The sequence below is a fragment of the Lathamus discolor genome, unplaced genomic scaffold, assembly GCF_037157495.1.
Source record: "Lathamus discolor isolate bLatDis1 unplaced genomic scaffold, bLatDis1.hap1 Scaffold_257, whole genome shotgun sequence".
In the NCBI taxonomy this organism is placed as follows: Eukaryota; Metazoa; Chordata; class Aves; order Psittaciformes; family Psittacidae; genus Lathamus; species Lathamus discolor.
Genome location: NW_027069286.1, coordinates 29,413 through 52,489, shown reverse-complemented (window position 1 = coordinate 52,489; position 23,077 = coordinate 29,413). Strand labels below are relative to the sequence as shown.

At 49.2% G+C, this 23,077-nt stretch overlaps 1 protein-coding gene across 1 annotated transcript; it reads right to left on the bottom strand.

Annotated features, from left to right (window-relative positions):
• Positions 1 to 3,526: 3,526 nt before the first annotated feature.
• Positions 3,527 to 21,216, bottom strand: LOC136006513 (leucine-rich repeat and fibronectin type III domain-containing protein 1-like protein). The gene is made up of 3 exons (XM_065664542.1): positions 21,183 to 21,216; positions 7,010 to 8,401; positions 3,527 to 4,022 (listed from the first exon to the last, which is right to left on the bottom strand). Exons 2-3 carry the CDS (start codon positions 8,380 to 8,382, stop codon positions 3,527 to 3,529), a joined length of 1,869 nt encoding a protein of 622 aa, XP_065520614.1. The 5' UTR covers positions 8,383 to 8,401; positions 21,183 to 21,216.
• Positions 21,217 to 23,077: the final 1,861 nt, after the last annotated feature.

Here is a 23,077-nt window from a genome sequence, read left to right as displayed (position 1 = left end):
ATGGATCGGGATGGGAATGGGATCGGGATGGGAATGGAAACGGGAATGGGAACAGGAGCAGGAATGGGAACGGGCCCCCCCCGGTGTTCCCATTGAGCCCATTCCTGTTCCCAGTGTCCTTCCCCCCCCTCCCCTCGCTGGCCCCAGTGCCCGGCTGCGCCTGGGGTTTGGGGGCAATTCAGGGAGTTTTGGGCCATTTCAACCTGATCTGGGGGCTTTTCGGCAGGGTCGGGGCAATTTGGGCTGTTTGGGGGGAATTCCAGCGGGTTTGGGGCCTTTGGAGTGAATCCGGGGCTGCTTTAGGACAATTAAAGCCACTTTTGGGGTCATTTCAGCTGATTCCGGGCAATTTGAGTGTGATTTTTGGGCCTTTTCAGCTGCTTTGGGGCAGTTCCGGTTCTTTTGGGGGGGGGGGAATTGGGCCGGTTCAGAGGCTTTGGGGCCCTTTGGGCTCAATTTGGGGCTTTTTGGGCTCAATTTGGGGCTTTTTGGGTTCAATTTGGGGCTTTTTGGGCTCACTTTGGGCCTTTTGGGCTCAATTTGGGGCTTTTTGGGCTCAATTTGGGGCTTTTGGGGCTCAATTTGGGGCTTTTTGGGCTCAATTTGGGGCCTTTTGGGCTCAATTTGGGGCTTTTTGAGCTCAATTTGGGGCCTTTGGGCTCAATTTGGGCCTTTTGGGCTCAATTTGGGGCTTTTGGGCTCACTTTGGGGCCTTTTGGGCTCAATTTGGGGCTTTTTGGGCTCAATTTGGGGCCCTTTGGGCTCACTTTGGGGCCTTTTGGGCTCAATTTGGGCTTTTTGGCTCAATTTGGGGCTTTTTCGGCTCACTTTGGGGCCTTTTGGGCTCAATTTGGGGCTCAATTTGGGGCTTTTGGGGCTCAATTTGGGGCCTTTTGGGCTCAATTTGGGGCTTTTGGGGCTCAATTTGGGGCTTTTGGGCTCAATTTGGGGCTTTTTGGGCTCACTTTGGGGCTTTTGGGGCTCAATTTGGGGCTTTTTGGGCTCACTTTGGGGCTTTTGGGGCTCAATTTGGGGCTTTTGGGGCTCAATTTGGGGCCTTTGGGCTCTATTTGGGGCCCTTTGTGCTCAATTTGGGGCTTTTTGGGCTCAATTTGGGGCTTTTTGGGCTCACTTTGGGCCTTTTGGGCTCAATTTGGGGCTTTTTGGCTCAATTTGGGGCTTTTGGGGCTCAATTTGGGGCTTTTTGGGCTCAATTTGGGGCCTTTTGGGCTCAATTTGGGCTTTTTGGGCTCAATTTGGGCCTTTTGGGCTCAATTTGGGGCTTTTGGGGCTCAATTTGGGGCCTTTTGGCTCAATTTGGGGCTTTTGGGCTCAATTTGGGGCCCTTTGGGCTCAATTTGGGGCCTTTTGGGCTCAATTTGGGGCTTTTTGGACTCAATTTGGGACCTTTTGGGCTCAATTTGGGGCTTTTGGGCTCAATTTGGGGCTTTTTGGGCTCAGTTTGGGCTTTTTGGGCTCAATTTGGGGCCCTTTGGGCTTGGACCTTTTGGGCTCAATTTGGGGCCTTTTGGGCTCAATTTGGGGCCTTTTGGGCTCAATTTGGGGCCTTCTGGGCCCATGGGATGCTTGAGCAGGGGTGTGAGGACCAGCAATGGTGATGGATGGGATGCTCCTCAATGGTGATGGCTGGGATGCTCCTCAATGGTGATGGCTGGGATGCTCCTCAATGGTGATGGATGGGATGCTGCTCAATGGTGATGGCTGGGATGCTCCTCAATGGTGATGGCTGGGATGCTCCTCAATGGTGATGGATGGGATGCTGCTCGCTTGGCCATAAAGCCCAGCGAGGGTACTCACTCTCCGATGAGGAGCCTCCTTTTCCATGGAAAAGGACGGGATTTCCGCAGCATTCCCTGGATTTCCTCTGGGCGATCCCATAGGACCAAGAGCGGAGGCTCTGAGCTGCGAGGTCCCGGAGCATCCTTGCGTTGAGCAGCGTTATCCTTGCGCAGTCCCAGCTCCGCACTAGGAGGAGCAGGAGCTCTCTCCCGGGTTCAGATCCAAGCCTTCCCCCCCCCCATAAGGGCTGTTATCCCAAGCTTCCAAAGGGCAGGAATTCCGCTACGGGCTCAGAGGAGTCCAGCCCATGCGATGCTCCTGGGGAGGACCACGGTGCTGGGCCTGGTGATGCTTCAGCATCACACATGGGGGGGGGAAGGACCGGCTTCCAGCCAGGCAATTCCCATCTCCCATAGGGAATTCCCATCTCCTATAGACAATTCCCATCTCCCATAGGGAATTCCCATCTCCTATAGACAATTCCCATCTCCCATCGACAATTCCCATCTCCCATAGGGAATTCCCATCTCCCATCGACAATTCCCATAGGGAATTCCCATCAACAATTCCCATCGACAATTCCCACCTCCCATTGACAATTCCCATCTCCCGTAGAGAATTCCCATCTTCCATAGAGAATTCCCGTCTCCCATCAACAATTCCCATCTCCCGTAGGCAATTCCCATTGAGAATTCCCATCTCCCATAGGGAACTCCCATCGACAATTCCCATAGGGAATTTCCATTGACAATTCCCACCTTCCATCGACAATTCCCATTTCCTGTAGACAATTCCCATCAAGAATTCCCATCTCCCATTGGAATTCCCTTCTCCCATAGACAATTCCCATCGACAATTCCCATTGGAATTCCCATTGACAATTCCCACCTCCCATCAACAATCCCCATCTCCCGTAGGGAATTCCCATCTCCCATAGACAATTCCCATCGACAATTCCTATAGGGAATTCCCATTTCCCATTGACAGCGCCCATCGACAATTCCCACCTCCCATCGACAATTCCCATTGGGAATTCCCATCTCCCATAGGGAATTCCCATGTCCCATCGACAATTCCTATCTCCTGTAGACAATTCCCGTAGGGAATTCCCATCTCCCATAGACAATTCCCATCAACAATTCCCATCTGGAATTCCCTCCGACAATTCCCACCTCCCATTGAGAATCCCCATCTCCCATAGGGAATTCCCATCTCCCATAGACAATTCCCATCGACAATTCCTATAGGGAATTCCCATTTCCCATCGACAATTCCCATAGGGAATTCCCATCGACAATTCCTATAGGGAATTCCCATTTCCCATTGACAATTCCCATTGGGAATTCCCATCGACAATTCCCACCTCCCATCGACAATTCCCATCTCCCATTGGGAATTCCCACCTCCCATCGACGATTCCCATAGGGAATCCCCATCTCCCATAGGGAATTCCCACCGGGAATTCCCACCTCCCCCAGCCTCTTCCCGAGGCTCGCTTTACGCCGCTGCTCCGCCAACCGAGCCGCCGGCCCCCAAGGCCTCGCCTTGGCCCGTGCCCTTCCACATCGCCCGCCCCGCGGCCCCGAACCCGCCCCGAACGCAAGGAAAGGGGTGCCCGGCTTAAAAAAATACTCTTTTAAACCCATCGGCTCTTAAAAATAGACAAGAATCAGCTTAAAATCCACCCCCCCCCCCAAAAAAAACACCCCAAAAAAAAGAAACCCCGTTAAGGCAACGCTTCCATCGTCCCAAAGGTCGCGTTGCTCGGCGCGGCGTTGTCGCCGTCCGCATCCGGCCCCGGTTTCCCTTTGCCGGGCGAGCATTCCTGATGGAGGCTATCCCGTCGCTCGGCCAACTTGGAAGTGGAGCGGGCCATGGAGCCGCCGTTGGTTTGGGAGCAGACGTTGGTGACTTTGGGCGCTTTGCTCTTGGGGTGGTTGTTGTAGACTTTGTACTTGAGGAGGAGGATGAAGATGAAGACGAGGACGGAGGCCACGATGATGCCGCCGATGATGATGATCATGGTTCCGCCCAGGAATTGCGCGTGGAGCGAGCGGCATTGCTTGTACTCCTCCGGGGTGCTGAAGCGCACGCATCCCACGTTCCTGGTGGCCGTCAACGCCGTCGCGCCGTCGTCGTAGACGGCCAAGACGCAGAGGTCGTACTCGCGTCCTGCAACCAGATCAGTCAAGAAGAAGGATTTACTGGCGCCTGGAATCATCCTGGAAGAGAAAAAGAACGGGATCAGCGGCCCCGAAGGAATTCCCGAAGGAGGAATTACGGAGCCGGAGGGGGAACGGGATGGGAGACGCGGGATGCAATGGTTTTCCGTAGGTTTTCCGTGGCACAAAGGCTGCCGTGGGTTGGTACCCGGCGCGGGGATGGGTGTAAGGGATGGAGGGGTGGCATCGGTAACCGCCGGAGGAGAAGGGTGTAAGGGTGGGTATGCGGGAATGGATGTAGAGGTGTGTAGAGGAATGGATGTGTAGGAATGGCCATATAGGAATGGCTGTATAGGGATAGATAGGGATAGATAGGGATAGATATGCAGGAATAGATACAAAGGAATATACGTATAAATATACATAGGAATAAATATATAGGAATACATGTACAGGAATAGATATAAAGGAAGACATATAAGTATATATAGGGATATATAGGAATAGATATACAGGAATACATATAAAAGTGTAGGAATAGATATATAGGAATAGGTATATGGGAATATATAAGTATGTAGAGGAATATATATATACAGGAATAGATATATAAGTATAGATAAGAATGGACATATAGGAATGTATACAAGAATATATGTAAGTACATATAGGAATGTACATATAAGTATATATAGGCATAGATATACAGGAATATAAGTATATGTAGGAATGTATACAAGAATATATATAAGTACATATAGGAATAGATCTAGAGGAATATATATAAGTATATATAGGCATAGATATACAGGAATATAAGTATATGTAGGAATGGATATACAGGAATATATATACAGGAATAGGTATACAGGAATAGACAAGTATACATAGGAATGGATATATAGGAATATATATATAGGTATATATAGGAATAGATATACAGGAATATATATATAGGTATATATAGGAATGGATATACAGGAATATATACACAGGAATGGATATATAGGAATATATAGAGAGCTATATAGGAATAGATATACAGGAATGGATATACAGAAATGGATATATAGGACTATGTATATAGGTCTATATAGGAATGGATATAGAGGAATAGATACACAGGAATGGATATAGGGGAATACATATATAGGCATATATAGGGATGGATATAGGGGAATAGATATATAGGCATATATAGGAATGGGTAAAGACGGATATACAGGGATAGATGTAGAGGAATAGATATATAGGTCTATATAGGAATGGATATAGAGGAATTGATAGACAGGAATGGATGTAGAGGAATAGATATATAGGCATATATAGGAATGGATATAGAGGAATAGACAGGAATGGATATATAGGATTATATATATAGGCATATATAGGAATGGATAGAGAGGAATAGCTAGACAGGAGTAGCCAGGAAGCAGCACTCAGCAAAAGTCCTCAATTCCAACCAAAATGCTCTCAATTCCAAAGAAAATACCCTCAATTCAATTCCAACCAAAATTCCCTCAATTCCAGCCCAAAATCCCCCAATTCCAACTCAAATTTCCTCAATCCCAATCCAAATTCCCTCCATTCCAACCCAAATTCCCTCCATTCCAACCCAAATTCCTTCCATTCCAACCCAAATTCCTTCCATTCCAACCCAAATTCCCTCGATTCCAACCCAAATTCCCTCCATTCCAACCCAAATTCCTTCCATTCCAACCCAAATTCCCTCCATTCCAACCCAAATTCCCTTCATTCCAACCCAGATTCCCTCAATTCCAACGCAAATTCCCTCAATTCCAACCCAAATTCCCTGCATTCCAACCCAAATTCCCTCCATTCCAACCCAAATTCCCTGCATTCCAACCCAAATTCCCTCCATTCCAACCCAAATTCCCTCCATTCCAACTCAAATTCCCTTGATTCCAACCCAAATTCCCTCGATTCCAACCCAAATTCCCTCGATTCCTACCCAAATTCCCTCAATTCCAACCCAAATTCCCTTGATTCCATCCCAAATTCCCTCCATTCCAACCCAAATTCCCTGCATTCCATCCCAAATTCCCTGCATTCCAACCCAAATTCCCTCCATTCCAACCCAAATTCCCTCCGTTCCAACCCAAATTCCCTGCATTCCAACCCAAATTCCCTGCATTCCATCCCAAATTTCCTCAATTCCAACCCAAATTTCCTCAATTCCAACCCAAATTCCTTCCATTCCAACCCAAATTCCCTTGATTCCAACCCAAATTTCCCTGCATTCCAACCCAAATTCCCTGCATTCCAACCCAAATTCCCTCCATTCCAACCCAAATTCCCTCCATTGCAATCCGAATTTCCTCAATTCCAACCCAAATTCCCTCCATTCCAACCCAAATTCCCTCGATTCCATCCCAAATTCCCTGCATTCCATCCCAAATTCCCTGCATTCCATCCCAAATTCCTTCCATTCCAACCCAAATTCCCTCCATTCCAACCCAAATTCCCTGCATTCCATCCTAAATTTCCTCAATTCCAACCCAAATTCCCTCAATTCCAACCCAAATTCCTTCCATTCCAACCCAAATTCCTTCCATTCCAACCCAAATTCCCTCCATTCCAACCCAAATTCCCTGCATTCCATCCCAAATTCCCTCAATTCCAACCCAAATTCCCTGCATTCCATCCCAAATTCCCTCAATTCCATCCCAAATTCCCTCCATTCCAACCCAAATTCCCTCCATTCCAACCCAAATTCCTTCCATTCCATCCCAAATTCCCTCAATTCCAACCCAAATTCCCTCAATTCCAACCCAAATTCCCTCCATTCCATCCCAAATTCCCTGCATTCCAACCCAAATTCCCTCCGTTCCCTTTGAACATTCCCAACCCAGCTCTTGCCCATCCGCACCTCCCCGAGCCCAGGAACCCGGTTGCCGACGGCGCCCATCGCTGCCTCCCATCCCCTCCTCCCCGGTCCCCACTCGCGAGGCATCTCCAGCGAGGCAGAGGAGTCCTCAGCTGAGCCTTCCTCCCTGCGCCCGCTCCCCCCCCCATGGCAGCATTACCTGTACACGAGGACGTCGTCGGAGGAGCTGTTGTATTGGATCTGGTACATCCGCATCCCGGGGAGGTGATGCTGGGAAGGCCACTGGATAAGAGCGGAGGAAGACGTCAGCTCGGCGACCATCACCTCCTGTTGAGCCTTCGTTTCGTTGGGGAAGCTCGCCTTGGCCGAGATGAGGATATCCGAGGGGTTCGGCTCAGCATCCTTCTCACAATTGGTGCTGTTGGCCAGGTTGGGGTACGGGCTCACAAGGAGCTCGACCGGCGCCGTCGACTCGCCCGCGGCGTTGGATGCTATGCAGGTAAAGGTGCCTTTATCCCCTAAGGAAGCAAGCAGGATATCCAGGGTCCCGTTTTCATAGGAGATAGTCCTGGATGTGTTCGAGACGAGCTTCCCATCGGGAGAGATCCATCGGACGTAAGGATCGGGATCGCCGACGGCTTTGCACTTCAAGGAGATGCTTTGGCCTTCGGTTGCCGCCAGCTTGGGGGTGCGGTGGGTGATCATGGGGGGCTCGCACACGAACTCCTCCTCTTTGATGGACCAGAAGTACTTGCCCATGAGCTCCGGCGGCGAGGCGCAGGTTTCCAGGTCGTCCTCCCTGGTGAGGCGCCTCAACCAGACGAGTTCGCAGTTGCAATGCAAAGGGTTCCCCCCGAAGCTCAGCACCAACGAGGACAACGGCGAGCCCTTGGATTTGGTGTACACGGGTATCCTGGAAAACAAGGGATCCGGAGGGATCTTCTTTTTCAGCTTGTTGGAGGTCATGTCCAAGCGGGCGAGCTTGTGTAGGTTGGAGAAGATCCCTTCCGGCACGGCCTCGATGAGGTTGTGGTCCAAGCTGATGGTGTTGACGTTGGAGAGCTTGGCGATGGTCTCCCAAGGGACGTGGACCAGGTTGTTGTAGGACAGATCCAGGTCTTCGATGGTCTCAATGAAGTCGTCCAAGGAGCCGGGGGAGATGGAGCTCAGTTGGTTGTTGCTGAGGATTAAGTGTCGGAGGTTAATTAAACCTTTGAAGTGGTCCTCGTTGATGCGAGTCAAGCGGTTGCTGTCCAAGTGCAAGGCGTGGAGGCCTTTGAGATCGAAGAAGGCGTAAGGCATGATCTGGCTGATGGTGTTCCTGGAGAGCGTCAAGTGGATGAGGTTGGTCATGTTGGCGAAGTCCTTCCTCCTCAGGGTGGTGATGAAGTTGTCCATCAACCGCAGCTCTGCCGTCCGCCGGTCGATGCTGGGGGGCACGAAGAGGAGCCCCGTCTTCGTGCAGAGGATGGTGAAGGATGGGGAGAGGTTTTGGCACATGCAGCGCTTGGGACACATCATGGCCTTCACGGCTGTGCTGATAACCAGGAGGGAGACGACCAGCCTTTCCATCGTAAGAAGAGCGACAGGCCTGAAGGGGAGGGAGAAAGGCACGTAAAGAGGGGGGAAAGGAGGAGTAAAGAGAGGGGAAAGGAGGGGAAATGCATTGGAATAGAACGGAAAGAAGGGGAAATGCATGGAAAGAGAGGGGAAAGAAGGGGAAATGCACTGAAATAGAGGAGAAAGAAGGAGTAAAGAGAGGGGAAAGAAGGAGAAATGCATGGAAAGAGAGGGGAAAGGCGGGGAATGCATGGAAATAGAGGGGAAAGAAGGGGGAATGCACTGAAATAGAGGAGAAAGAAGGAGTAAAGAGAGGGGAAAGAAGGAGAAATGCATGGAAAGAGAGGGAAAGAAAGAGAAATGCATGGAAATAGAGGGGAAAGAAGGAGTAAGTAGAGGGGAAAGAAGGAGAAATGCATGGAAAGAGGCGAAAGAAGGAGAAATGCATGGAAAGAGAGGGGAAAGGAGGAGAAATGCATGGAAAGAGAGGGAAAGAAGGAGAAATGCATGGAAAGAGAGGGGAAAGAAGGAGTAAATAGAGGGGAAAGAAGGAGAAATGCATGGAAAGAGGCGAAAGAAGGAGAAATGAGTGGAAAGAGAGGGGAAAGAAGGGGAAATGCACTGAAATAGAGGAGAAAGAAGGAGTAGAGGGGAAAGAAGGAAAAATGCATGGAAAGAGAGGGGAAAGAAGGGGAAATGCATGGAAATAGAGGGAAAGAAAGAGAAATGCATGGAAATAGAGGGGAAAGAAGGGGAAATGCATGGAAATAGAGGAGAAAGAAGGAGTAAAGAGAGGGGAAAGAAGGAGAAATGCATGGAAAAAGACGGAAAGAAAGAGAAATCCATGGAAATAGAGGGGAAAGAAGGGGAAATGCATGGAAATAGGCCTTAGGAATGGGTTTACATCGATGTTTTCAATGCAAACTGGAAACACCTTCCAAAGACCGCGATGGCTTTCCCTGCTCATCCTAACTTGGCTGGTTTTAGGGGGAAGAGCTTGGCGTTCGGCTCTGCTCTCCTCCTGCCTATGGGGGCCCAGTCCATGGGTCATGGACCACAGCACACGGTGGCCAATGCGATGCTGATGCCTCTGAAGGACAAGCATTGATAGAGATGGCGTTGAAAGCACTCAGAACGGGGAAAGAGAAGACCCAAGCTCCTTGAGCTTCGCTGTGACCTCGGCCCATGGAGGATTCCGGGGCATTTGCGGGAGGACGGCAAAAGAACCGCGCTTCTAAAAGGCTTTAAAAACCCCCAAACCGTCAAAAAATTCCCATTTCGGAAATGCAATCTTCTGTATGAGGCGTATTCTCTCAATAGACCAAAACCTGCCCAAAATGATGCTCTCAAGGCTCATCTTTCCGCAACACGAAGCCCCGGATGGGCTCGTTTGTCTCCATGACAGTGAATTGCACTGATTGCGGCTGAGAGTGAAGAGTTGGGGGGCAATGGGGGGGTTGGTTTGGGGGGGGGGGTGTAGTCTTCCTACATAGGCAAGGCAGATGGACAACGTTTGGCAGCCTTCAACAGCGGGGGGACAAGTCTATAATGGTCCAAGCATCTGCTATGGGGGGAGATAAAGCCCGGCGCCCGTGAGGGAAGAGCCATGGAATGCTCCCGATCCTATGGAAAGGGTCAATGGGGAGGGCGAGGGGTGGAAAAGGGGGGGGATTGAAAGGAGGGGGGGAGATGGGTTGGGATGGAGCCGTGCGACAGCGTCCGAAACTGGAAGGGGAGGGGATAATTGTAGGTATTGTAATTAGAATAAATATAATAATGCATGCGTATGATTGTAAGAACTAGAATAATGATAATTAATCGTCATTATAATTGGATAATTAGAATTAGGATTAGAATTAATTATATTTATACATATTAAATGACAATCATAATAACTTTAATGATAACTGTATCATTAGAATAAATATAACTATATCATTAGAATAAATCTAATAATAAAGATGATTATACTAAATATAACTAGATAATTATATCTAATTAGATAATTATAATGAGGGTAATAATAAATATAGAATTGTAATAAATATAATAGATATAATTAAAATGAATGTCAGAAATTTGCAATTGTAAGTAGAAGAGTATCGATAGAATCCGAATAAATAGAATAATAAAGATAATTATACTAAATATAATAATAAATGTATAGGTATTATAACTATAACAACACATAATCAGACTAAATATAATAACAAATATATAATTATAATGACGATTGTTTAATTATAATAAAGATACTAATAAATATATCATTATAATGACAACTGTGCAATTATAATAAATAGAATAATAAATGTATAGTAATAATAAGGGGGAATGGGTTAAAACCAGTTTAGATTGGCTCTAAGGGGGAAACTCTTCCCTGTTGGGGTGCTGAGGCACTGGACTGGGTTGCCCAGGGAGGTTGTAGTGCTCCATCCCTGGCGGTGCTCAAGGCCAGGTTGGATGAAGCCTTGGGTGGGATGGTTTAGTGAGAGGTGTCCCTGTCCATGGCAGGGGGGTTGGAACTGGAGGATCTTGAGGTCCTGTCCAACCCCAACTGTTCTTTGAGTCTATGATTCTATAATGACGATTGTGTAATTATAAAAAATAGATGGTCCCCATAGATGGTCCTCATCGACCTCATAGATGGTCCTTATAGACCTCACAGATGGTCCTCATAGACCTCATAGATGTTCCCCATAGATGGTCCCCATAGACCTCATAGATGGTCCCCATAGACCTCATAGAAGGTCCCCATAGACCTCATAGATGGTCCTCATAGATTGTCCCCATAGATGGTCCCCACAGACCTCATAGATGGTCCTCATAGATGGTCCCCATAGAACTCATAGATGGTCCTCATAGACCTCATAGATGGTCCTTATAGACCTCACAGATGGTCCCCATAGACCTCATAGATATTCCCCATAGATGGTCCCCATAGACCTCATAGATGGTCCTTATAGACCTCATAGATGGTCCCCATAGATGGTCCCCATAGACCTCATAGATGGTCCTCATAGACCTCATAGATGGTCCTTATAGACCTCATAGATGGTCCCCATAGATGGTCCCCACAGACCTCATAGATGGTCCCCATAGACCTCATAGATGGTCCTCATATATTGTCCCCATAGACCTCATAGAAGGTCCCCATAGACCTCATAGATGGTCCTCATAGATTGTCCCCATAGATGGTCCCCACAGACCTCATAGATGGTCCTCATAGATGGTCCCCATAGAACTCATAGATGGTCCTCATAGACCTCATAGATGGTCCTTATAGACCTCACAGATGGTCCCCATAGACCTCATAGATGTTCCCCATAGATGGTCCCCATAGATGGTCCCCATAGACCTCATAGATGGTACTTATAGACCTCATAGATGGTCCCCATAGATGGTCCCCATAGACCTCATAGATGGTCCCCATAGACCTCATAGATGGTCCTTATAGACCTCATAGATGGTCCCCATAGATGGTCCCCATAGACCTCATAGATGGTCCCCATAGACCTCATAGATGGTCCTTATAGATCTCATAGGTGGTCCCCATAGATGGTCCCCATAGACCTCATAGATGGTCCCCATAGACCTCATAGAAGGTCCCCATAGACCTCATAGATGGTCCTCATAGATGGTCCCCATAGAACTCATAAATGGTCCCCATAGATGGTCCCCATAGATGGTCCCCATAGACCTCATAGATGGTCCTTATAGACCTCATAGATGGTCCTCATTGCTGAGGCACCACTGTCCTCAGATCTTCCCTCTCCTCCTCCCATCCACCCAGACACAAGGAGCCAAACAGCCCCCATTGGACCGGCACTTCCCCAGCGCACATCCAAGGAGCATCCGTCCCTTGCACGTTGGGATAGGGACCAGCACCTCCGGCAGGACCTCGCCTCCATGCTGCTTCATCAGCCCGGCTCCAGCATTCCCGATGGAGAAATCCGAGCAGCGAGCTGGAAAACCCCAACCTAAGGCACGGTCCTCGAGTGCAGCTGCATCAGCAGCGGGTGATGCTATCCGGCTCCCTCAGGGCTGGATCACAGCGGTGCTGTGCTGACCCAGCTCCGCTCGAAGCGAGCCGGAGCTCTCTGCATTGCCCAATGGAGCCGTACGTGGGTTTAAAGCTTTAAGGAGCATGGATTCCTAAGCTCCTCCTTAAAAGCGAACCTCCCAACCCTCCCCAAAAACCCCAAAACCCCACGTTTGCGCCCCAAAAAGACATCAAAGCCCGACCCCCAGAATCACCGCATCTTCACAAGAGGGGATGGGGATTAAGGAGCACCTTCCCTGCCCTTCAAGCCACAGAGCCAATAACCCACGTCAGACAAGGGATGCAGCCTTCCCCTCTTTACAGAGGAGCTCGTCTGCATTTGAAAGCCACAACAGCAAAGGGATCGAGATTCCTACTAGGAATAGCTTCCTCCGTGCCCTATATCCAGCTCCCGGTATTCCCATCCTCCTCTGAACAAACCCCTGCTTGGAAACAGCGCTCCAAGCGCGGCCTCACGTGGATCCATATGGATCTCCTATGGAAGTCGCACAGCATCCGTGGCATAAAAGCATCTTCCCGAGGAAAAGAAGGGATGCGACCCCCCCCAAACGCCATAGGAACGAATCACAGCATCTCCCTTCCCTGCATCCCCCTCCCTTTTCCGCCCATCTTGGCCATGGCTTTCAATCCGTGCCATCAGCGCTCACAGCCCTGCTCATTCCTAGGATGTGGGTGCTAAGTTGGAAGGGATCGGGAAGTTATCCCATGGGAATGAGCTGAGCCACAGAGCTATTAGGAAACTACCCCTAAAAGAGGCTTAACTCCTGCAGGTACCTTGAAATAGCAGCGCTCACGAGGCACCAAAGCTTTGCCGAGCCTTTTTCCCTGCTCCCATCCCTTTTTCCCTGTTCCCATCCCTTTTTCCCTGCTCCCATCCCTTTTTCCCTGTTCCCATCCCTTTTTCCCTGTTCCCATCCCTTTTTCCCTGTTCCCATCCCTTTTTCCCTGCTCCCATCCCTTTTTCCCTGTTCCCATCCCTTTTTTCCCTGTTCCCATCCCTTTTTCCCCATTCCCATCCCTTTTTCCCTGTTCCCATCCCTTTTTCCCTGCTCCCATCCCTTTTTCCCTGCTCCCATCCCTTTTTCCCTGCTCCCATCCCTTTTTTCCCTGTTCCCATCCCTTTTTCCCTGCTCCCATCCCTTTTTCCCTGCTCCCATCCCTTTTTTCCCTGCTCCCATCCCTTTTTCCCTGTTCCCATCCCTTTTTCCCTGCTCTCATCCCTTTTTCCCTGCTCCCATCCCTTTTTCCCTGCTCCCATCCCTTTTTCCCTGCTCCCATCCCTTTTTCCCTGCTCCCATCCCTTTTTCCCTGCTCCCATCCCTTTTTCCCCGTTCCCATCCCTTTTTCCCTGTTCCCATCCCTTTTTCCCTGCTCCCATCCCTTTTTCCCTGCTCCCATCCCTTTTTCCCTGCTCCCATCCCTTTTTCCCTGCTCCCATCCCTTTTTCCCTGCTCCCATCCCTTTTTCCCCGTTCCCATCCCTTTTTCCCTGTTCCCATCCCTTTTTCCCTGCTCCCATCCCTTTTTCCCTGCTCCCATCCCTTTTTCCCTGTTCCAATCCCTTTTTCCCCCTTAATTCAAGTCATTCTGGGGCAACCCCTCCGGTGCAGCAGCCTCTGAGCTAGGCAGAGATGCAGGAAAGGACCAGACTCCACGCATCCGATGCTCCTGGCATCCTAAGCTCTCCCTATAGGAAGCTATTTTAGGGGTAAAACCCACCATAAAGGCAAACTGTGATAACCCCCAGATTCCATAGATCCGGCCAATTCCTTATCCCGACCCGATAATCCTCATTCCCATGCAAATCCACCTCGGAAACACGAAGCCAAGGGGAACCCGTGTCCATCCGCATGCAGCCCCGGGGCATGAAGGAATGAAAGCGCTGTGATTTATAAGGAAGCATTGGCCCTTAGGAATAGAGAAGGGATAAAAAGCTTCCTGTGTAGGTGCTGACAGCTCCGCTTGGCAAGAAAACAGCCATAAATCCAACCTTTACACCCACCTCCCCCCAAATTCACCTGAAATCAGGCCCTTTTAGCCCCAAAACACCACTCTTTTACCCCAAAACCACCCCAAACCCAACCAAACCAAAACGCCTGCAACTAAGAACGCCCGCTTAGGGGTTAATATAGACGAGAGGATGCTAACACTAAGTAGGACAAATACAGACAACGCCGATGATGACCTGATTTAATGCATCGCGTTTCATCCCAGGAAGGGGAGAAATGTGCCAGCACAGCAAAACCGGGAGCTCTATAACAACCTCAGTGTCGGGTAGGGTTGCTGATGGCATCAATAGGATGGGACGGGGGATTCAATGCTCTCAGGTCTGGGATTTCAGGCATAGAAATGGCTTCAAATGACAAGGAAGAGCTGTGAAAAGAGGGGGGGGAAGCAAATCTGGCTGTTTTCTAAGCCCTAAGAGATGCCCCATTGGCATCTGAAGGCTGCCATGGGCCCGGGTCAAGCTGGAAAGCACAAGTCCAGACCTATCCCCTTTATCCTCCCATCCGCGTCCATGGGATGAGAAGAGCGAGCGATGCTCGTCTGCGTTACCCGTTGGTTTCATGCAGTAGATATTGAGGACCAAAACCCATTTTGGGCACCAATCCGGAGTTTTCCATGGACAAAACGCCTTCAGAAAGCCCCTATGAGCACCCAGGGCGTTACAGGCTGCAAAAAGAAGAGACTTTGGGTGGTTGAAAGAGGCTTCGTCATGAGAGCATCGCCTTCGATGCCCACTGCTCAGCCTCCCCATCTCCTTTGTCAGCTTTCGAAGCATTAAATGCAATGGAGATGGTATTGCCCTGAGCATCCTTGGCTCATAACAGAGAACAGGCCATCGAGGGGGGACCAGAACCACACCAATCGCCCTTCGCTGCTCGCGTTTCGGCGTGAAAGGCGACCCTATGGAGGGCACGCTCCAATGGAGACCAACAGGCTGAGGTTTAACCAAAGCTTTCACGTTTGTGTTGAAGATCGAAGGGGGAAAAAGGGCCCAAATCGGGTGGTTTTGGGGTCATGGGATGGCTCTCGGCCCAACGGCACGGCTATTTCCAACCCGATGAGGACGTCGTCCATGGAACCGCGCTCCATCATTCCGGCTGGAGGCAAGGAGCGAGGCCATGCCTGGAGGCTCTTGGGATGGGAGGAGAAGGAAACAGATCCTATGGGTGCAACAAGAGCAGGGAATAAAGCGGGTTGGGGACCACCTTCCATTGAGTCCAACCGCGTCCAGCGCTAAACCGTGTCGCGGAGGACGGCGTCGGCACGGGTTTTGGGGCCGTTTCGGTGCTTTAAGGCCATCGAGAGAAGGAAAGGGGTGTTTGGTCAAGCCCAATTCTCTCCCATAGCCTGCAGACCCTTGGTGGAGGGAGCCTTTTGGACATGGGGGTGAGTTCGTGGGCATGAGCTCGTGTCCGTACTTGGCTTGCGCTCCAAGGGAGCTCTTCCATCACTATCCATGAGGCAGGAATGCAAAGGTCTCCAAAAGCAGCATTCCCCATCATTATCCATTAGGAAGGAATGCAAAGGTCTCCAAAAGCAGCATTCCCCATCCTTATCCATTAGGAAGGAATACAAAGGTCTCCAAAAGCAGCATTCCCCATCATTATCCATTAGGAAGGAATGCAAAGGTCTCCAAAAGCATCACTTCCCATCATTATCCATTAGGAAGGAATGCAAAGGTCTCCAAAAGCAGCATTCCCCATCATTATCCGTTAGGAAGGAATGCAAAGGTCTCCAAAAGCATCACTTCCCATCATTATCCGTTAGGAAAGAATGCAAAGGTCTCCAAAAGCATCACTTCCCATCATTATCCGTTAGGAAGGAATGCAAAGGTCTCCAAAAGCAGCATTCCCCATCATTATCCATTAGGAAGGAATACAAAGGTCTCCAAAAGCAGCATTCCCCATCATTATCCATGAGGCAGGAATGCAAAGGTCTCCGAAAGCAGCATTCCCCATCATTATCCATGAGGCAGGAATACAAAGGCCCAACACAGGGCACACCAAAGAGACACCTCTGGTTTCAACCTGCTTCGTGCCACGAATCCATAGGGATTGGAATGGGTTCTCCAAAGCACATCGGGTCTAACGCCCGGGCTCCGTGGCTTCAACCACGACCTAAAGGGGTGAGCAAAGGCCCGAGTGCTTTCAAAGCCACTGAAATGAGGGGGAATGCCCTTCGGGAGCACCAAGATCCCTTGGGACGATGGCTTGAGTGGGCCGGCAGCACAAACGGGGGCTTCGGCATGAGCATGGGGGGTCTTCTTCCAAGAGGAAAGGCTGGCTGCACCTCCAGCTCCTCCTTATATATCTCTATATATCCGTTAGATTTATATCATTATATATATATCTGTTATGTTATGTATAATTCTATATATATCCATTCTGTCATATATAATTCCATATATCCATTGTATTATATATAATTCGATATATCCATTTTATTAGATATGATTATATATTCTTTTATTATTATATTTATATATTATATCTATGACATTATCCTATTAATAATTATATATTAGATATCTATATATAATGATATATTTGATATGCGTATACAATTATATATATTAGATATCCATATATAATTCTATGTTATATATCCATATGTAATTATATATATTAGATATCCATATATAATTATGTTATATATCCATCTGTAATTATATATATTAGATATGCATATACAATTACATATGTTAGATATCCATATATAATTATACTTATTAGTTATCCATATATAATTATATATATTAGATAGCCATATATAATTATATATGTTATATATCCATATATAATTATATATGTTATATATCCATATGTAATTATATATATTAGATATGCATATATAATTGTATATATTAGCTATCCATATATAATTATATACATTAGCTATCTATATATAATTATACATATTAGCTATCCATATATAATTATACATATTAGCTATCTGTATATAATTATATACATTAGATATCCATATATAATTATATATGTTATATATCCATGTATAATTGTATACATTAGATATCTATATACAATTATCTACATTAGTTATCCATATATAATTATATACATTAGCTATCCATATATAATTATATATGTTACATATCCATATATGATTATATCCATATATAATTATATATGTTATATATCCATATATAATTATATACATTAGCTATCCATATATAATTATACATATTAGCTATCCATATATAATTGCATACATTACCTATCCATATGCAATTGCATACATTAGCTCTCCATATGCAATTCCATACATTAGCTCTCCATATGCAAGGGTTAGGGTTAAGGTGAGGGTTAGGGTTAGGGTCAGCATCAGGGTTATGGTTAGGGTTAGGTTTAGGGTCAGGGTTAGGGTATGGGTTAGGTTCAGGGTTGCGGTTATGGTCAGGGTCATGGTTATGGTTAGGATCAGGGTCAGTGTTAGGGTCAGGGTCATGGTCATGGTTCGGGTCATGGTTAGGGTCAGGGTTAGGGTTAGGGTTAGGGTTAGGGTCAGGGTCAGTGTTAGGGTCATGGTCATGGTTAGGGTCAGGGTTAGGGTCAGGGTTAGGTTTCGCGTTAGGCAGAGCTAAAGAGAGCACCGCAAACTGCTCTGAATGGGCTGAGATTGAGCACTGGGAATGAAGAGAAGAAATGGACAAAGGAAGGCCCCAAAATGCTCCTTTTTGATACCTTTGGAATTGCGCCCTCCACTCGAGACAATGAACCCAGCTTTAACCAAATCTTCCCACTTTGGGCTCAGAAAAGCCTGGTTGAAACCAACTGGGGGGGCCCAGAGCATCCCTAAGGGTACCAATGAGGCAGCTTTGCAGGATTGCCCTCAGCACGCATAGGACAGGGCTCAGGGAGCCTTGATATCCGGCTGGAAGAGCCATTGCTATCCATTAGGAATGAACAGGCACTGATTGCTCCATAGGGAATTCCTGTCCCTTTGGGGCTGCCCCTTTGCCCAGGCTCGATGCTCGCCTAGAACAGGCCACGGAGCTCGGGACCGGGGCAGAGGAGGGGAAATCCTTTGTTCCCAATGGAAACACGAATGGAAAACCCCACCAAAGGGATCATAAAGGGAGAGAAATCAGTGCAGCTTCTCTCTGGAGAGCTTCTCCTGCCTCGGAATTCCCGGTGTTCGATCCGTAGGGAGGTTTCCTCCGTTACAGGGGGAACGCAGCCGACAGGCAATGGGGTCGTTTCGCTCCGTTTTCCGACGTTAAAGGGGAAAATCTCTGTCCCTACATAATTTATTTATGTAAATTTACATGATTTATTTATGTAAATAAATTATTATTTACATAATAATATAATAATATTATAATATAGAATAGTATTATATGTGTAATATATATATTAGCATTTTATATGTCGAATAGTAGATATAGCATTATATGTACACACAGCCGCTTAATACCTACTGGGGATTATATATATTTATTATTAATAATATTACTGTATGTAATAATATTATATAGTATTTTATTATATTATTATATATTATTATGTTATAGTATTATATGCATCATGATAAATAACTATAGAATAATGTAATAATATTATTATATGTAATGCCATTATATATGCTATGTATCTTATAGCATTTTATATATAGAATAGGAGATATATCATTATATATATATACACAGTCATTTAATACCTACTGGGGATTATATATATATATAATATATATACTATATATATTATATATATGTTATATATATACACTATATATATTATATTATTAGTAATATTACTATATAATATTATTCTATATTATTCTATTATTAGATATTATGTCATACTATTATATTAGAGTATTATCCACATAATGATAAATAATAATATAATAATATTATTATATATAATACTATTCTATATTATATATATGAAAATCACATTTTATATTTAGAATAGTAGATATATCGTTATATATATACACGGTTGCTTAATGCCTACTGGGGATTATATATATATTATTATTAGTAATGTTACTATATATATAATAATATATAACATTTCACTATGTGACTATGTATTATATTATTCTATAAATAATAATAATTAGTAATAAAATAATGCTGTTATTCTATAATAGTATTATATCTACTACATATAAACCAGCATTTTGCATACATAATAGTGGGTACATCATTATACACCCGCCGGCATTTAACCCCTATCTAACCCAAGCCAACTGCCCGCTGCTTGGTGGCTCCTGCTCCTGACGGCACCGACGGGATCGGCTCTCCATAGGAAACCCCATTCCCACCACCATCCGCACCGCTGAGCAGGGCGGCCTGGAAGAGACGGGAATAGCTTCCCATTCCCCTGCCCACCGCCCTTCCAAGACACGGGAATGGGCCGTGCTCATCCACGGAGCAAACCCGCCCGCTCCAAGCGGGATGCTGGCAGCATCCCGCTTGGAGCATCCATGGCAGCAGAAAGCATCCCAAATACGCTGCTTATTCCCAACGCAAGATCCAGGCTTGGCAATCGGGTGCTATAGGAAGAGGGGTGATGCCGTAGCGGGTCCTTGCTCCATCACAAGAGCCTTGTGGGTCCAGTGCGAGGCACCCTGCCCATGGGTGACCTTCAGGTCCTTAGCACCATCAGCGCGCAGAAGAGGCAGGGAATGGGATTATCCCTCGGGAAAAGCACGGATCCAGCGCTCAGCAGCCCCATTCCCGTGGCCGGGCGCAGGATGGGCCCTCTCGTGGTCAGCGCAGCGAGCAGGCGCTGCGCTCAAGGTAGCAGAGGGGGGAGATGCTGCACTGCCTGCGGCGACACCGGACTCACCCCATTTACCGAGGGGGAAAGTCGGGGATAAGCCGAAAACCGGCGCTTTTCACCCCAAAAGAAGGGGGGAAAGGGCTGGGTTTGGTGAACGGGGGGTATCCGGCACGAATAAGCTCGGTGCTGAGCACAATCGCGGCTGGTTTCTGGTCTTTTAAGGCTAAAGAAGGTGGTGGTGGGGGGGTTTAAGCCTTGGGCATCCCAATGCGAGCGCTCTCAATCACAGCCGCTGAGTGCTACTACGGGTCCATGCATTAAGCTCTGCTCGGAGACCATGGGGCTCTGGTAGGGCAAAGCCTCGCTTTGCCAAAGCACAGACCCATTTCCCATAGGATTTTCCAGGCCCTCCATCCCCGCTCCCCCAGCCCAGCCTCCAATCCGGCTCCATGGGCTCTGCCATTCCCGTCGTAGGGAATCACCTCCGCCAGCCTCAATGACACAGTCGGTCACCCCCAACGCTACCCCCGGCCGCGACTGTAGCATCAGGAGCCGGCTGCCAGCCTGCAGAGAACCGGGATTGGATGGGAGCAGGGAATGTCGCCCGCTTCCATAGGGAAAGCAAACCGGGATGGAAGCATCCACAACCCCATCACATCCACACACCCCCCCCCAACCCCAGCAGTGATGCTCCTCGCTAGGAACCCCCGTGCCTTGCAAGCATCCCTCGGATCTCCGCAGCATTCCAGCGGCTGGGAAGGGTGGATCCCACCTCGGGAAGCGCAATCCATGGAGCAGGGCGGTGACACTGCAATTTATCACCGAAGGGACGGCGGCAGAGAACCAGCGCCTCCGTGCTGGGGTAAGGACCCCGGCTCCGCAGCGATGCTATGGGAGGATGAAGAAGGGGGGGGACCGCTTGCTCTCCATCACCCCCTGCCCCATCCCGCACCCCGATGGGGCCGGTAACCGGTACCGGAGCCCCTCGCTCACCTCTCCCGTTCGGAGCCTACAGGGGCGGCATCACCTCGGCTGTGCCCCCCCCGCCGCCGCCTCCATCGCCGCCTCCATCGCCGCCTCCGCCGCCCATGGTCGGTAACGGCGGAGCCTCCCGCACCGGCGGAGCCGGGCAGCGCCGCTGCCGCAGGGGCCGCCCCGCCCCGGCTCCGCGCAGCGGCGGCGGAGGAGGAGGAGGAGGAGGAGGAGGAAGAAGAGAGGAGGAGGAAGGGGGAGGAAGGCGGCTCCGCCCCGCCCCGCCCGATGGCCGCAGCCCCGGTGCGGAGACAGAGGAGGGAGATGCGGCCCTTGCCCCGGTGGTACCCAAGGAGCATCCCTATGGTTCGGTGTTGGGATGCAGGGAGCAGCATCCCCCAGTGATGGGGACACCAGGGAGGGAGATGCGGCCCTTGCCCCAGTGGTACCCATGGAGCATCCCTGTGGGGCGGTGTTGGGATGCAGGGAGCAGCATCCCCTGGTGATGCAGAGACCAGGGAGGGAGATGCGGCCCTTGCCCCAGTGGTACCCAAGGAGCATCCTTGTGGTCCGGTGTTGGGATGTAGGGAGCAGCATCCCCCAGTGATGTGGGGATCAGGGAGGGAGATGCGGCCCTTGTCCCGGTGGTACCCATGGAGCATCCCTGTGGTCCGGTGTTGGGATGCAGGGAGCAGCATCCCCTGGTGATGCAGAGACCAGGGAGGGAGATGCGGCCCTTGCCCCAGTGGTACCCAAGGAGCATCCCTATGGTCCGGTGTTGGGATGCAGGGAGCAGCATCCCCCAGTGATGCAGAGACCAGGGAGGGAGATGCGGCCCTTGCCCCAGTGGTACCCATGGAGCATCCCTGTGGTCCGGTGTTGGGATGCAGGGAGCAGCATCCCCCGGTGATGGGGACACCAGGGAGGGAGATGCGGCCCTTGCCCCAGTGGTACCCATGGAGCATCCTTGTGGTCCGGTGTTGGGATGCAGGGAGCAGCATCCCCTGGTGATGCAGAGACCAGGGAGGGAGATGCGGCCCTTGCCCCAGTGGTACCCATGGAGCATCCTTGTGGTCCGGTGTTGGGATGCAGGGAGCAGCATCCCCTGGTGATGCAGAGACCAGGGAGGGAGATGCGGCCCTTGCCCCAGTGGTACCCAAGGAGCATCCCTATGGTCTGGTGTTGGGATGCAGGGAGCAGCATCCCCCAGTGATGGGGACACCAGGGAGGGAGATGCGGCCCTTGCCCCAGTGGTACCCAAGGAGCATCCCTGTGGGGCGGTGTTGGGATGCAGGGAGCAGCATCCCCCGGTGATGTGGAGATCAGGGAGGGAGATGCAGCCCTTGCCCCAGTGGTACCCATGGAGCATCCCTGTGGTCCGGTGTTGGGATGCAGGGAGCAGCATCCCCCGGTGATGCGGAGAGCAGGGAGGGAGATGCGACCCTTGCCCCAGTGGTACCCATGGAGCATCCCTATGGTCTGGTGTTGGGATGCAGGGAGCAGCATCCCCCAGTGATGCAGAGACCAGGGAGGGAGATGCTGCATTTTCCCCAGTGGTACCCATGGAGCATCCCTATGGTCTGGTGTTGGGATGCAGGGAGCAGCATCCAGTAACCAGCACCAGGGAAGGTTTAGACTGGATATTGGGAAGCCGTTCTGCTCCATTGTGGAGCATTGGAACAGGCTGCCCAGTGCTCAAGTCTTTATCCCTGCGGGTACTTAGACCTTTAGACACCAAGGGGCAAGATTCAGTGATGGGTTTAGGATCAGACCCAATCTAAAGGGCCTTTTCCAACCCAAATGGTTCCATCCTGGTCCACAGCCAAAGAGCATCGCAAGGGCTTCAAAGTGCCCTGGACCACCCCTTGCATTGGGTCAGCGTGGAGCAGTTATTCCCTATGTGCGATCCTGGTTTC